The sequence below is a fragment of the Mercenaria mercenaria genome, chromosome 10, assembly GCF_021730395.1.
Source record: "Mercenaria mercenaria strain notata chromosome 10, MADL_Memer_1, whole genome shotgun sequence".
Lineage (NCBI taxonomy): Eukaryota > Metazoa > Mollusca > Bivalvia > Venerida > Veneridae > Mercenaria > Mercenaria mercenaria.
In genome coordinates, this window is record NC_069370.1 from 77,460,156 (window position 1) to 77,474,503 (window position 14,348).

The 14,348-nt window shown below is 33.8% G+C and overlaps 1 protein-coding gene across 4 annotated transcripts in view; it reads left to right on the forward strand.

Moving 5' to 3' along the window:
* The window catches only part of LOC123561068 (acyl-CoA dehydrogenase family member 11-like), an 80,319-nt gene that overhangs the window by 48,547 nt on the left and 17,424 nt on the right, over positions 1 to 14,348 (forward strand). For 3 of the 4 annotated variants that reach the window (XM_053516553.1, XM_045353240.2, XM_045353239.2), the window contains exons 6-10: positions 7,889 to 8,012; positions 8,897 to 9,039; positions 10,174 to 10,323; positions 11,171 to 11,265; positions 13,617 to 13,716. In XM_053516553.1, the coding sequence (XP_053372528.1) occupies positions 7,889 to 8,012; positions 8,897 to 9,039; positions 10,174 to 10,323; positions 11,171 to 11,265; positions 13,617 to 13,716 (612 nt within the window). Of the gene's footprint in view, positions 1 to 7,888; positions 8,013 to 8,896; positions 9,040 to 10,173; positions 10,324 to 11,170; positions 11,266 to 11,324; positions 11,420 to 13,616; positions 13,717 to 14,348 lie in introns of all 4 variants that reach the window. The other variant, XM_045353242.2, reaches the window with a different exon arrangement.

Sequence of the window (14,348 nt, forward strand, 5' to 3'; positions counted from 1 at the left end):
CAGCTCAAGTAATGAACTCCGAGTACATTGATAATATTGTCAGAAATGATGAAGGTTACTATTTATTTAAACAACTTCGAAACTCACCTTCTTATTTGGAGTCTCGAAAGAAAGATGTATATGCAATGCTAAGACAGTTAGGTATGCCAACATGGTTCATGTCATTGTCTTCTGCCGACACTAGATGGACTGATCTTTTGAAAATGTTAGCTACTTTAAATGATAAGGTCAACTATTCTGATGAGCAAATTGAAGGACTTTCATGGGAACAAAAGATTAAACTTATTCAGTCAGATCCAGTCACTTGCTCTAGATATTTTGACCACAGAATACAAGAGTTTATTAATACAGTTCTTAAGAGTGAGCACAAACCACTTGGAGAAATTGCTGATTATTTTTACAGAGTTGAATTTCAACAGCGTGGGTCTCCACACATTCACATGATTGTATGGGTAAAGAATGCACCAAAATACAAAGTGGATTCCATTAATGACTTGACCACATATGTGGATCAGTATTTGACATGTTCTATCAGTAATCCAGCTGTTGGTTCACTTGTAGAAATTCAAACTCACAAACATTCTAGAACTTGTAGAAAAAGAGAAGACAGACTTTGTCGCTTTGGTTATCCACTACCACCAATTCCAAATACTATGATTTTGGAACCTCTTGAAATTGACAGAGACAAGTACCATAAATTATATCAGCAGTTACAGAAAAAAATGAATGATGAAAAAGATGGATACAGTATGTCATATGAGAAGTTTTTGACAAATGTTGTGCAAATGAGTGAGGAAGATTACATCAAATGTATCAGAAGTTCATTGAATTCACCAAAAGTATTTTTGAAACGTCATCCAAGTGAAATACGTGTGAATTTATATAATGAACATGTGTTGAAAGGTTGGAGGGCAAATGTAGACATACAGTTTGTGCTAGATCCTTATGCCTGTGCAATGTATATAGTGTCATATATTAGTAAGTCTCAAAGAGGTATGAGTAATTTGTTACATGCAGCTGCCAAAGAAGCGAGAAATGGAAACTTGGATATTAAAAGACAAGTAAGACATATTGGAAATGTGTTTTCAAATAGCGTTGAAGTTAGTGCTCAAGAGGCAGTTTATTTGGTCCTTCAAATGCCCTTGACCAAAAGTACAAGAGATGTCGTGTTTATTAATACATCCACTCCAAATGAAAGGGTCCAGTTATTGAAACCTGCCTCTGTACTTGAAAATATGCCAGCTGAATCAACAGACATAATGTCTGACAATGTTATTAAAAGATACTCAAAACGGCCAAAAGTATTGCAGCATTATTGTTTAGCGGATTATGTGTCACTGTTTGAAGTGATTTATCCAGATGGAAATGGAGACTCTGATGAAAGAAATGATGATGAAAATAATATGGAAGTAACAGATGATGAGGACTTAGAGGAAATTGAAACAGTTATAACTTTAAAAAGTGGAATCAAAATCAGACGTCGTCAAAACTCAAAAGTAATTAGATATGTAAGATTCAGTCGCAAAACAGATGAAGAAAACCATTACAGAGAAAAACTTCTATTATTTCATCCGTGGAGAAATGAATTAACTGATCTGCTGCCAGCAAATTTCAGTACATACAAAGAACACTATGAGTCATTGAAAGAAACAGTTGACCAGAAATGCTCTTATTATGAACATCATGCAGAAGAATTAGAAATTGCTAGAGATTTGGCAGAAGCAGAGTATGATGCATTTGATGAAATAGCTCCTGGAACTCAGCAAGTAGAAGCTGAAACTGCTGAAGAAGAAACAGTAGAGTCAGAAACATTTATATATTTCAATCCTGATAGAGCAGTTGAGCACCGTGAATATGATATTGGCATTGAAATTGGATGTTCTGTCAGTGCTCCACAGATACTTTCAAATGAAAATCTTCTTTCTGATGAAGACTATAGATCTCTATTGCAATCATTAAACATAAAGCAGAAACAATTTTACAATCATGTTATACATTGGGTGAAAACCAAAGATGCACCTTTATATACTTTTCTCTCAGGTGGTGCAGGTGTTGGCAAAAGTGTAGTTATTAAAGCATTATATCAGACCTTATATAGAATACTTAATCTGAAAGAAGGCGAGAATCCTGATGACATTAGAGTTCTTTTATGTGCATACACTGGAAAAGCTGCATTTAACATCAATGGTTCAACCATTTCATCTGCCTTCAAACAAAAATACAAACAAGCAAATCAAACATTAACATGTGATGCTTTGAATACTTTTAGATCTAAGTATAAAAACCTGTCAGTTGTGATCATTGATGAAATATCAATGGTAAGCAATGGAATGCTAAACTTTATTAATCAGAGACTGCAAGAATTGAAAGGAACAAGAATACCATTTGGAGGTGTAAGTAATTGTTTGTGGAGACTTGTTTCAGTTGAAACCTGTGAGTGGTGATTGGATATTTAATGATTTAACTCGTGATGCAGAAGCTCTCTCAATAAACCTGTGGAAAGAACACTTTTCATTGTATGAATTGACAGAAATTATGAGACAAAAGGATGATTTGAAATTTGCAGAACTTTTAAACAGACTTAGAAGCAATTGTTTGACAGATAATGACAAAACTGTTCTAAAACAGTGTGAAATAAACACAGATGCACAAAATTACCAGAAGGACTCGCCACATCTGTTTGCAGAAAATTATTACATGCATATATTCAATGAAAAAATTATTGATAGTTTAAACACGCAGAAAGTTTTAATACCATGTCATGATTCTGTCGTTTTCCCAAAACTTTCAAATGAAAAACAGAAAGAAGCCATACAGAAATTGCCAACAGATCCAAACAGAACAGCAAATTTACATTGTCAGTTACTAGTTGTAGTTGGAATGATTTATGATCTAACAGTTAATGTAGACACTGAAGATGGATTAGCTAATGGAGCTTCTTGTATTGTAAAACATCTAGAATACAAGCAAGTAGAGACAAATCGACCAAGTGTCATATGGGTGCAGTTTGATGAGGCAAAAGCTGGAAATGAAACAAGGACAAAATATAGAAACCGAGGATTTTACCATTCAGAAATAGACCATAATTGGACACCTATATTTGACATTGAAAGGTCTTTTACATACAACAAAAAGACATTTGAAAGGATTCAGTACCCTTTGCAACCGTCTGCTGGGCGTTCTGTTCATAGAGCACAAGGTACTACTTTAGAAAGTGCTGTAATTGACCTGTCTCAGCGAAAAACACGGAAAGTTCCACACCTACATTATGTTGCATTGAGTAGAGTTAAATCGTTAGATAAGCTACAAATTCTAAATTTCAATGAGCAAGCTTTACAAGTTGATCAAAAAGTAAAGACTGAAATGGATAGGTTACAAAATAGTGCTAGACTGGAGTTGTGCTATGTTCCTTTAGAATCGGTGGATTCAACATTAAAAGTAGCTTTCAATAATTGCAGGTCTCTACATAAACATTTTAAGGATGTCAAATATGATCATACTCTCATGTCATCACATATATTTGGTCTTGCTGAAACACGGTTGTGCTATTCTGATACTGATGCTGAGTATGATATAGATGGCTTTCGCCTGATACGAAATGATCAATCGTCACAATCACCAACTCACAGACCTTCACATGGAATAGCTGTATATGTCAGAAATGAAATGAATATATCTTCATATTGCTCGTTTAATTCGGAAGATTGTGAATTCACAATTGTGAAGATTGTGCAGGGTAATCAAGAAGTGCAGATTGTTGTGTTATACAAATCTCCAAGTATGTCTGACAGTATGTTTCGCACATTCTTGAGAGATGAACTGTTACAAAGAGTAAGTGTGTCAACACCTATGGTTATTTTAGGGGATTTTAATATTGATGTAGCGGTTAAATCTAGACCTGTTCTAGAGTACTTATCAGAATCGCTGGTGTGTGAACAACTTGTAAATGAATCAACAACTGACTATTTGACAACTTTAGATCTTATTTTTTCAAACCTAGACGCTACAGTTGGGACAGTGGAAACCTATTGGTCAGACCATAAAATAATTTATTTGTATAAGAAATAATAAACAAAGTAAATTACTATTCATTTGTGCATCCTTAATGTGTTTCTTGAAAATATCACCCGTTTGGCTGTCTTACAGTGCCAACTTCATAAAAATATGAAGTTGGTACTGTATGGTGCTTTTGCTTTATGTGGGTGGGCACCATAAAAACATAACAAGGGAATGTTTCCACTATTTGAAATAGCTTAATAGCTCACCATCTTTAAGAATGGTGGGCTTGTCAAATTGAATTTTCTAATCAGTCTGTCAATATTACGTCTGTTGTTGCTTCTACTCTTGAAAAGACAATTATTGTACCCCCCCGACAACAAAGTTGTTAAGGGGGTGTATACTGGTTTCAGGTTGTCTCTCTGTCTGTCAGTCCGTCTGTCTGTCCGTAGACACAATCTTGTGCGCACCATCTCTCCTCATCCCCTTGACACAATTTAATGAAACTTCACACAAGTAGTCAGTAACAACAGTAGTTGTGCATGGGGCATATTAGGTTCTTTCAACGACAGAAATTGCAGAGCTATGGGACTTTGTTTCTTGTTAATATACTATGTACATACAGTCTGCATATGCAATCTTGTGCGCGCCTAAACTTCCGAACCCTTGCACACAATTTAATGAAACTTCACACAAGTGATCAGTACCAACCCTAGTTGTGCATGGTGCATGTTACGTTCTTTTAGATGAATATTCTGCATAGTTATGGGACTTTGTTTTTGTTACTATACTGTATACATACAGTCTATATACATACAGTCCACATAATTATGCGATCTTGTGTGCGTCAAATTTCAATGTACTGTGTCAGTGCATGCTGGGGTTACATTCATCACCTTTAGTGATAGCTCTACTTTCTCAATTTAAGCAGTCAGTGGAATATTGCCATTTTACAAATCAATTTTTTAACAGATGTGCGAAGTTTTAATTGGTAAATTCACTTTTTATAGTTTAAGTTATTTATTGCATGAACAAGCTTGATGTATCATTATGTTTTACATTTATCAACTTGGTCAAATTTGTGGTATGCAACAAATATTTGGTTGTTATGCTTTCTATGTTTCAAAGCTTAACAGTTATTGCTATCATCAATTAGACCAATCATTTTTGAACATTGTCAGCAACATGCAGTGTGTATTGTAAAGGTATTTTCATTTTATTGTATGAGAAACAATTGCTATTTGTGTCTTACAAAAACTTTACAGTTACTGTTGTCTCTCAGTCATTGGTTAATGTCACCAATACCTGTAAATAAGACAAATATTACAGTGCTTATAGAATGAAAAACAATTGACATAGTGTCTTTAAACTTGTATACATAAGTAAATGATTTAAATTTAATAGGATTGTTAAAAGAATTATACTATGTAATTTATGTATATATTATGTGCTTGGCACTGATGTTACTATCTACACAGATCACATTGTAGCTCTTTCATGTTAAAGTTTTTTAAGTGTGTTTGTTCATTGCTTGTGTAATGCCTGTTTCTGTTTGATACTGTTTTCATTTTTGTGTTTTATCAACATATTGTCATTGTATTTGGCATTTAACATCACAACACAATGTTTTTGCCAGTCAAAAGTTAAATAATGCTAAATTACCATATTTTACCTTACTTTAACTTTGGCCACATGTAATTAAAAATATCAACAATGCAATAATGTATGCAAAAGTAAAGGTTCAAACTGCAACAACATTTTTATTGTGTTGAATAATTATGGACAATATAACATGCATAGAAAAAAAATCTTCATCTTTGACCTAGCTGTTAAAACCCAGTATCTGCAAATATGAAACATGTTCGATTGTTATCAGTACATATATCATTGACAAGAACTAGCTTTTGAAGACAATGACAGCATATGATATAATTGTTTTTGAAGAGGAACTGTTTTGAATGTAAGTTGGATGTTGTGAGGGTCTTCCTCCACCATTAAAAGCTGGAAAGTCGCCATATGACCTAAAAAATTGTGTCGGTGCGACGTTAAACCCAACAAAATAAAATAAAAAATGGATGTTGTGAGATAGTTTTGTATATGGCTGTTTAGTTATTACTGTACTGGGGGCACTAGGTGCCGTATAAAGTTGAATTTACTTGTAAAAACAAATGCTTCTATGAAGCTGTACAACATGCGGGCATATCAGTGGGAATTTCTCTGTCTATGGTATGGATCTTTCAGGGATGTGGAGATATGCCTGTGATCCTTCTATTTGACAATATACTAAGCTCGCAATGCAAAATACCCAGTACTAATAGCTCTCTACAACTAAAAAGATATTGGTTACTTTTTAAATCAGAAACATATCATATGCTGTTCATGAAAAATTATAATTTGCATTTGATACACAAGGCTTATATTGCAATGTCTATCAAACAATCTAGCATGTTTAATATCACATACTGTGGGCAAACATATCTCTTATTTATATATTATTTAGATAAAAAATGCCAGCTTGTATTACAAATACTATATTATAATGTATAATTTCTGTGGATATCATTATTCACAAGATTTATGTCAGCAATGTGATGCTAGTTAAATAAAAATATATTTATAAACTGTAACAATAATTACTCTTCTTGTTATTTCCTAGGACTAATAATGTCACTTGCTCAACCAAAGCAAAAGTAGTACTGACACTCTAAAGGCCATATTTACATGAACCTTGTACAGAGATTGTTGAAATTACAATGCCCGGTTGAAAAAAAGGCCTAGCCCTTAGTAGTGTGAATTTAAGTTCAACATAATTACCCGAGAGGTTACTCTTTATTATCTACAGATGGTGGACTAAACAAATCGCCTTATCTCCATGGTCTGTCCTTCCGTCTATTAACAATTTTTGTTATGGCATCTACTCTGAAACTACTTGGTGGTTTTCAATGAAACTTAGCCACAATGAACTGGGTTGCGTTTGAACAGGTGAGCGATTCAGGACCATCATGGTCCTCTTGTTTATCGAAGCTGTCCTGAGGGTTGGAAAAAAGCTGTCTTGCACAGGCAGACATTTTAGATCATTTTTCTTGCCTGTCACATTCAAAACAGATCATGGTGACAGATAGATCTGGGTATTTCCTGGCATTTATAGTTTATGACGTCATGATAGTGCCAGTACTATATGAGGTCACCTAAGTGCATGTTATTTAAGACAAGGCTTTTCCTTCAAGAAAGACAAGGATGTCTATCACTGGCATGTGCTCGGACAAATGTATACTTTCCACGCTAGGTAGGCAAGAATTTGTCATCAATCAAGAAATCATTCAGCTGTCTTGCAGAAGTTTGGTGGTTGTTCCAAGGTGCCCTTATTTGAAATAATGCCTAGTTGGGCACTTGGTGTCTATCTTGAAAAACATTATATGCCTGATCTTACCCTGATATTAGCTGTTGTGATCTAATACCAAAAAACAAACAAAATCAAATTGAATAGAGGAAAGTGGTTTTTAATGTTGTGAATCCAGCTTCAGCTTTGGTCTCATGTAAGTTGTTTCCGTCTGGAAGTGCTTGAAACCATAGCAATAGACTACTTATATGTATATCTATTGTTAATTTTGTCAATATAAGTGCTAGGTGTAGATGCTAGCTACTTTTACTAATTTCTCTTGTCTTGAAATACTGACATGTTAACTAAAGCCAACACTACAAGCTGAAAATGGATTGCTGAAGATTCCAGAGTCTGATGACAAAACCCAAAAAATAGTAGAGGCATTTATCGTCTGTCATCTGCTTCATTTGAGGAAAAAATAACTAGTAAGGACTGATTTGACACATAAAATTCTTCTTGCATACATAATTTATATCATATAAAAATCTTGAACGTTTACACTGTTTTTAGGGTCTGCAGGATGTTGCACCATGGTTAATGGACAAAGCTTATCCTAGATTAACTAGCAGAGATCCTGCTTTGTTCTGGACGTCAGGCCAGTGGATGACAGAAAAACGTGGTGGCTCTGATGTGGGTAAGTTATCCCACTCTTCTAAGCGCATGATTGTCACCTGTAACATTTCCTTATAAATTAAGCTGTGCTATGACTAACATTTTTTTTCTGCCAGTTATAATTTTATTTTATGAATCCTGTTGATCTGTTTCTACTGTTTTATAGCATGGATTTTGTAGATAATATCCTGCTGTTTAATTTTTATTGCCAGAACAGTTATCAAAGATCTGGCTATTTGGATATCTCCCATCTGCACCTACAACTATGTATAGAATCTTTTACTGGCTTGCCATTTTCAACTTTATTTTTTACAAACTTGGGGGAAATTAACTTTCATAAACAGGGCAGGTGTTGAAGGCTGTAAAAAACATTAGAGTTCCAGTTTAGCTTGTATCATCTGCAGAGTAAGTGTTTGAACTTCCGTAAAATAACTGTTATTGAATCGAAAAGTGTACAATAAGGAACATTAATTTAATAGGAACTACAGGAGTATTTCGTTTATAACTGGTTTTATGTAAATATAAAAACACACAAATCTACAACATAAATGTAATTTGTTTGACTTCATTTACAGCACCTGAAATTTGTCTGATATGTTAGAAATTATGTAGATTGAAACTTTGCACCTTTGACTGATGTCTCACACAATGCTATATGACATTGTAAATTATAAAATAAGATACATGTAATAGTCAGTCCTGAAAAAAGTACCTTATCCTTATTTTGGAGTATATTGACAGTTATGTAAGCTTTCCTTATACTCTATGTTTCAGTGAATTTTTCTACAGCAGATGTCAGTAAATTGGTGCATTAGACATTGAGTTTGTTAGACATTCAGTCAGTGTTAGTAGTTGAGTATGTTACTCATTCAGACAGCAAATTAATCATTCAATCAATGATTTCAGCAAATGGTACAGAAACAGTAGCAGTTGAACAGCGTGATGGTACATACAGACTGTATGGTTACAAATGGTTCTCCTCGGCAACTGATGCTGATATTACATTCACTCTAGCTAGAGTTGTAGATAGACAGGGAAATACCATTCAGGTAATGCATTTAGATACTTAAGAGTGGTTTACATTCTGAAACATCCAAAAAGAGTATACATGTAGATGCCCATTTGCAGCTAAGTGGCTGAATTATTTGCCTCTTGTGTCACTTCATTTATGCCTTGCTGGTGTTCAGTAGTTTAATGATTAATGTATAGACTGTTCATTTAAGGAGAATCAACATAGTAGATGGGTAATGACAATCTCCATGTGATTACCGACCATCTTGCCGACTCAAAATAAAATTGATCTTATCTTATGATTACATACTCTTGTTTGGTAATTTGGCATTCTTCAGACATGAATATAGTTCAAAACATTCATGGCTTCCCAGAAGGAATAGGGAATCCCGAAATTGCCTAGGGAGAATACATAAGTTGCAGATTGTCATTATGGGTCCACTGCCTTAAGATACTAGGCTATTTGCTTGGTAAGATTGGGTATGTTGTATCCAGTAAAACAAGAAATTTGTCATATTGTATTCTTATTATGGGTAAATTCTTATTATGCTTAACATCACACTTCTATAGTTTGTGCTATACTCAGCACTTGTTTTCTGGGCTAAGCCAAAACTTAAGAAAGAAAAGTCAGTATTAAAAAGTATTTGCCGGAGGTCCACGCCATGACCTTGGGTGATAGTTTCAGTTTTAAACCACAAGGCATTCAGTAAGTGTTTTGCATTGGATTGTGACTATTGGGGCTGCAAAGGTAAGACTAAACAAAGGTACCGTCAAAGTGGAAAAGTTATCTGTTCTTGTTTTTACCATATACTTGTCATTATATATATATATATATATATATATATATATATATATATATATATAAATATTATATATAATATATATATTTTAAATATATTATATAAAATATATATATATATAAAGTATCCTAATTACATTCAAGCTAAAACTGTAATGCGATAATCATGCAAGAAAATGGATAGTTTCAGTTTTAAGATTTTAGAAGACTTTTGGCAGTCTACTGGGAGAGTCAAGATGTTACCCATTGTATCCACAGTTTACCCAAGTTTTGGCAGTGTGTTTGTTCTCATGACCAGGACATGTTTAACTCAATGTTATATAAAATTAGTACACCACTATGTTTTACATTTTTTAGATTATTTGTATTTAAGGGAACAAAGGGTTTATCATTGTTTTACATGGAAGTTCATAACGAGGATGGTTCACTGAATAACATGGAGATTATCAGGTTGAAGAATAAACTAGGAACTAGACAGCTGCCTACAGCGGAATTGCTCCTTGATGGATGCACAGCTTTCAAGGTAAAAGCAATATGTTCTTGCCTATGTTATGAGACATTTTTTAATATTCAAAGGAAGTTTGTATGAATCCATTATATTAAGTAGAGATTCTTTTAATCTTTAATGAATAAATTATTTTTGAATCAGGTTTTTCAAATCCGGAGACATTGTTCGAAATTTTAACTAGTGATTAAGCTTGCAATAAATTTTAGGGTTATATTTTGACATTTTACGAGACAAGTAAAACAAATGTTTGCAGTAAAGTCTATGAACTCGAAAAAAGTCCTTTCACATTATGATAAAATAAAAAAAACATCAGACTAGTGTTTCAAACAAGACTATATCAAAATTTAACCCATGATTAGTTTAACAGCCAGTTAAACTTTCGAAAAACTTGGCCCTGTATGCCATATAATGTGTATTATCGTAGCTTTAGTTGCAGAATTGCTGGTAGTGAGTATTGAGACAACTCTTTCATTCTCCAAAGATAAAAGTTATCATGTATTATTTAAACAGATACAATGTATATCCTTAGTCATTTATCCTCTGATATATTTGAGTTTTTCACTGTGTGACAGAAAAAAAACCACCCAAATATAGAAGAGAGAAGCAATTGAAGTTTCAAGACTATTCAGATTAACCTCTCCAAGAAAATCAGACATCTATTTCAAGCGTTGATATAATTTCTGGTACTTTATATCATACAGTTCGTGCAGTCTTTATCTGTATTAGACTTCACTTTAAGCCAAACTGCACTGCTAATATTTAGCTCAGTTGCATTCTAAGTTTTTTAAGGATTTGAAGATTTTATTAATCAGCTGATAAAAATTAACTTTATGTTTTGTCACTTTGTATATATACTTTGTAGGTATCTGATAAAGGGAGAGGTGTTCCAGCCATCAGCAACATGCTCAAACTTACCAGAATACATAACTCTATAGCAGCTGCTGCCACAATGAGACGGTATTTAAACATTTGTCCATTCTCATTCTGTCATCTAACTGACTGTTTTATATCTGTAGGTATCAGAAAGTGGGAGGGGTGTGTCTACAATAACTAACATGCTCAAAATAAGTAGGATACACACTTCTATAATGGCGATCGGATCTCTTAGACGGTATGTTCTCATATACTCAAGACTGCTGCAGCTTTACTTGTTATGTCTGTTTTCCTGTAGGGTATGTGTAAGGGATGTGGTTTTCCTGTAGGGTATGTGTTAGGGATGTGGTTTTCCTGTAGGGTATGTGTTAGGGATGTGGTTTTCCTGTAGGGTATGTGTTAGGGATGTGGTTTTCCTGTAGGGTATGTGTTAGGGATGTGGTTTTCCTGTAGGGTATGTGTTAGGGATGTGGTTTCCTTACAGGCTAAGTAGTGACTGGTACACATCTTGACCTTTGCTTTTCAATAATATCATTATTTGTCTTACTTCCCTGCAATATGTTGCTGCTATTAAAGACTACATGATATTATATTTGAAAATGATCTTTTGCAGTTTTTAGCTCGACTGAAATTTTTCAAGTAGTAGAGCTATATTTGTCACCCTTTTGTTGGCTAATTTGTATACATCCGGGTCACAGAAGTTTTGGTTGTAAGCAGTTTTGTCTAAAACTATTAGGCATATGCTCAGATGAGTTTTTGTGATCGCTTGATGTCCGGCGTCTGTCTGTCTTCTGTATGTCGTCTGTCGACATTTAGCTTGTGTATGCGATAGAGGCTGTATTTTTCAACTGATCTTCATGGAATTTGGTCAGAATGATTGCCTTGATGAATTCTAGGTTTCGAAAATGGGTCATCTGGGGTCAAAAACTAGGTCACTAGGTCAGATCTAAGAAAAACTTCGTGTATGCAATAGAGGCTGTATTTTTTAATTAGTCTTCATGAATTTTGGTCAGAATGATTACCTTCAAGTTGATGAAATCTAGGCCGAGTTCGAAAATGGGTGATCTGGGGTCAAAAACTAAGTCACTAGGTCAAATCAAAGAAAAACCTTGTGTATGCAATAGAAGCTGTATTTTTCAATTAGTTAGAATGAAATTGGGTCAGAATGATTGCCTTGATGAAATCTAGGTCAAGTTCGAATATGGGTCATCTGGGGTCAAAAACTGGGTCACTAGGTCATATCTAAGAAAATACTTGTTTAAACTCAAGAGACCACATTTTTAGTCCAATCTTAATAAAAATTGACTAAAGTATTTGTTTCCTTGAAATCACTAGGTTAAACATGTTAACACTGTTATAGTGTGTTTCTCAGGTGAGCGACCTGGGGCCATCTTGGCCCTCTTGTAAACATAGAAATTTTGCTTTAAGTTTTCCATGTAAGCTTGTTTCTCAGGCAATACTCAACCAGATGTTTTCAGATTCTCCAGATGTCATAAGCATCATGACAACCTCACATGACAAGTTTCATAATTCTAGAGCTTATATTTTAGCAAATCTATTCCCCTTTTTTAAACTTTTTCAGTTTTTCCTAAAACTGTTATATTTGACGATACTAAGTAGAAGGGCTTCAAGAAGTCAAAGCACTGTCATATGACATCTGTTGTTCCTTTTGTATATTTAGCTATTTTTTTTTCAATAAAAGATCTGATGAAAAATTTATGAACCATAAAAAGATTGCTTATGCACAATTTATTTTCAATAGAAATAGATTATTATAAGTATCCAACATTTATTTTTTTCCAATTATTAAAGTGAAACTCAAAAAGTGTGTAGTTAAGTCTAGACTATAGTACTGAAATGAATTCACTTGTAAATATTAATTTAAGGAGAATGGTCCATATATGTATATTTATGTCTTTCTATTTCATGGGCACGTTTTGATTTTGCCTTCGTCATCTATCATTTAGCTTGTTCACGCATTTTCTAAAAAAAAAAAAGGGCTAGATTTTAGATTTTTAATGAAACTTGATAGGAGTTATTGCTATGGGTTGTTGTGCAGGTCATTTTTGAAAGAAAAAAATACTTCTATACTGTTGGTTTGATTTTGAGTGAAACTTCATAGGAATTATCTGTAGCCTTGTTACAGATGCATTACGTGTTTTGCAGTTGAATGATTTTTCAGTGAGTTATTTCCCTTTGACTTGTTATACATAAATAGTACATAGCAAAATTTCATAATATTCGGTATGTTTCTTCATAATAGAGATCATTTACTGCCACATTCTATTTCCTTAGAAAAAAACCTGCCTTAGCAAGATCAAATACATAGGGAGACATATGTTGTTTTTTTTCAAAAACAACCATTTTATTTGTACAGTGGTTAAAGCACTTTATGTATGTCCATAATCTAATTATATGTTTTGTTCTATATATAGAATGGTGAACATGTCAAGGGACTATAGTACAAGAAGATCAGCATTTGGTAACCTGTTGAAAACATACCCACTTCATCTACAGACACTTGCTAGAATGGAGGTAAATACATGTTATAATACAGTCTAGCTTTTGATAACAGCATCTGAAGAGGAAAGGGTTGCATACATTTCTCTAACAGTCACCCAGTGTTATAGTAAATCAGTATCTTTAGAGAAACAAGCTCTGTAAAAAAGAGTTCAGTTTTCCTTGTTGTGTTGGTTTCAGGGGTTGCTCTGTGTTAGATGTTATTTGGTTAGTGAACATTTTGCAAAACAAAGGGGAAGCTATGGACTGGGCAAGTTATATAGTAACCTGCAAGATCAAAGGAACCACCTAGGTCAAGTGTTTTAAGGCCTCTGTGTTCAGATCACTTGCCTGCACTCTGATGCCTAAAGTATTTGGAGGAGTACCTTCAACCAAAGAATGAATTATTAATTATATGCTTCACCAAGCTGGAAAGTCACCATATAACCTGTGTATGACATAAAACCAAACCAAAGCAAACAAAAAACACAAAAATATTCAGTTAACTTACCTTGAAAGCTAATACTGTTAGGTCATATGTTGTTACCACAATGTAAATGCATAATTGTACATTTCATTTTGGAAATTTGATGATATGTGATAGCAGTATACAAATGTAGAACTAGACAATCGTTATGTACTTTAATTGACTAATTTGAATTTCTTTA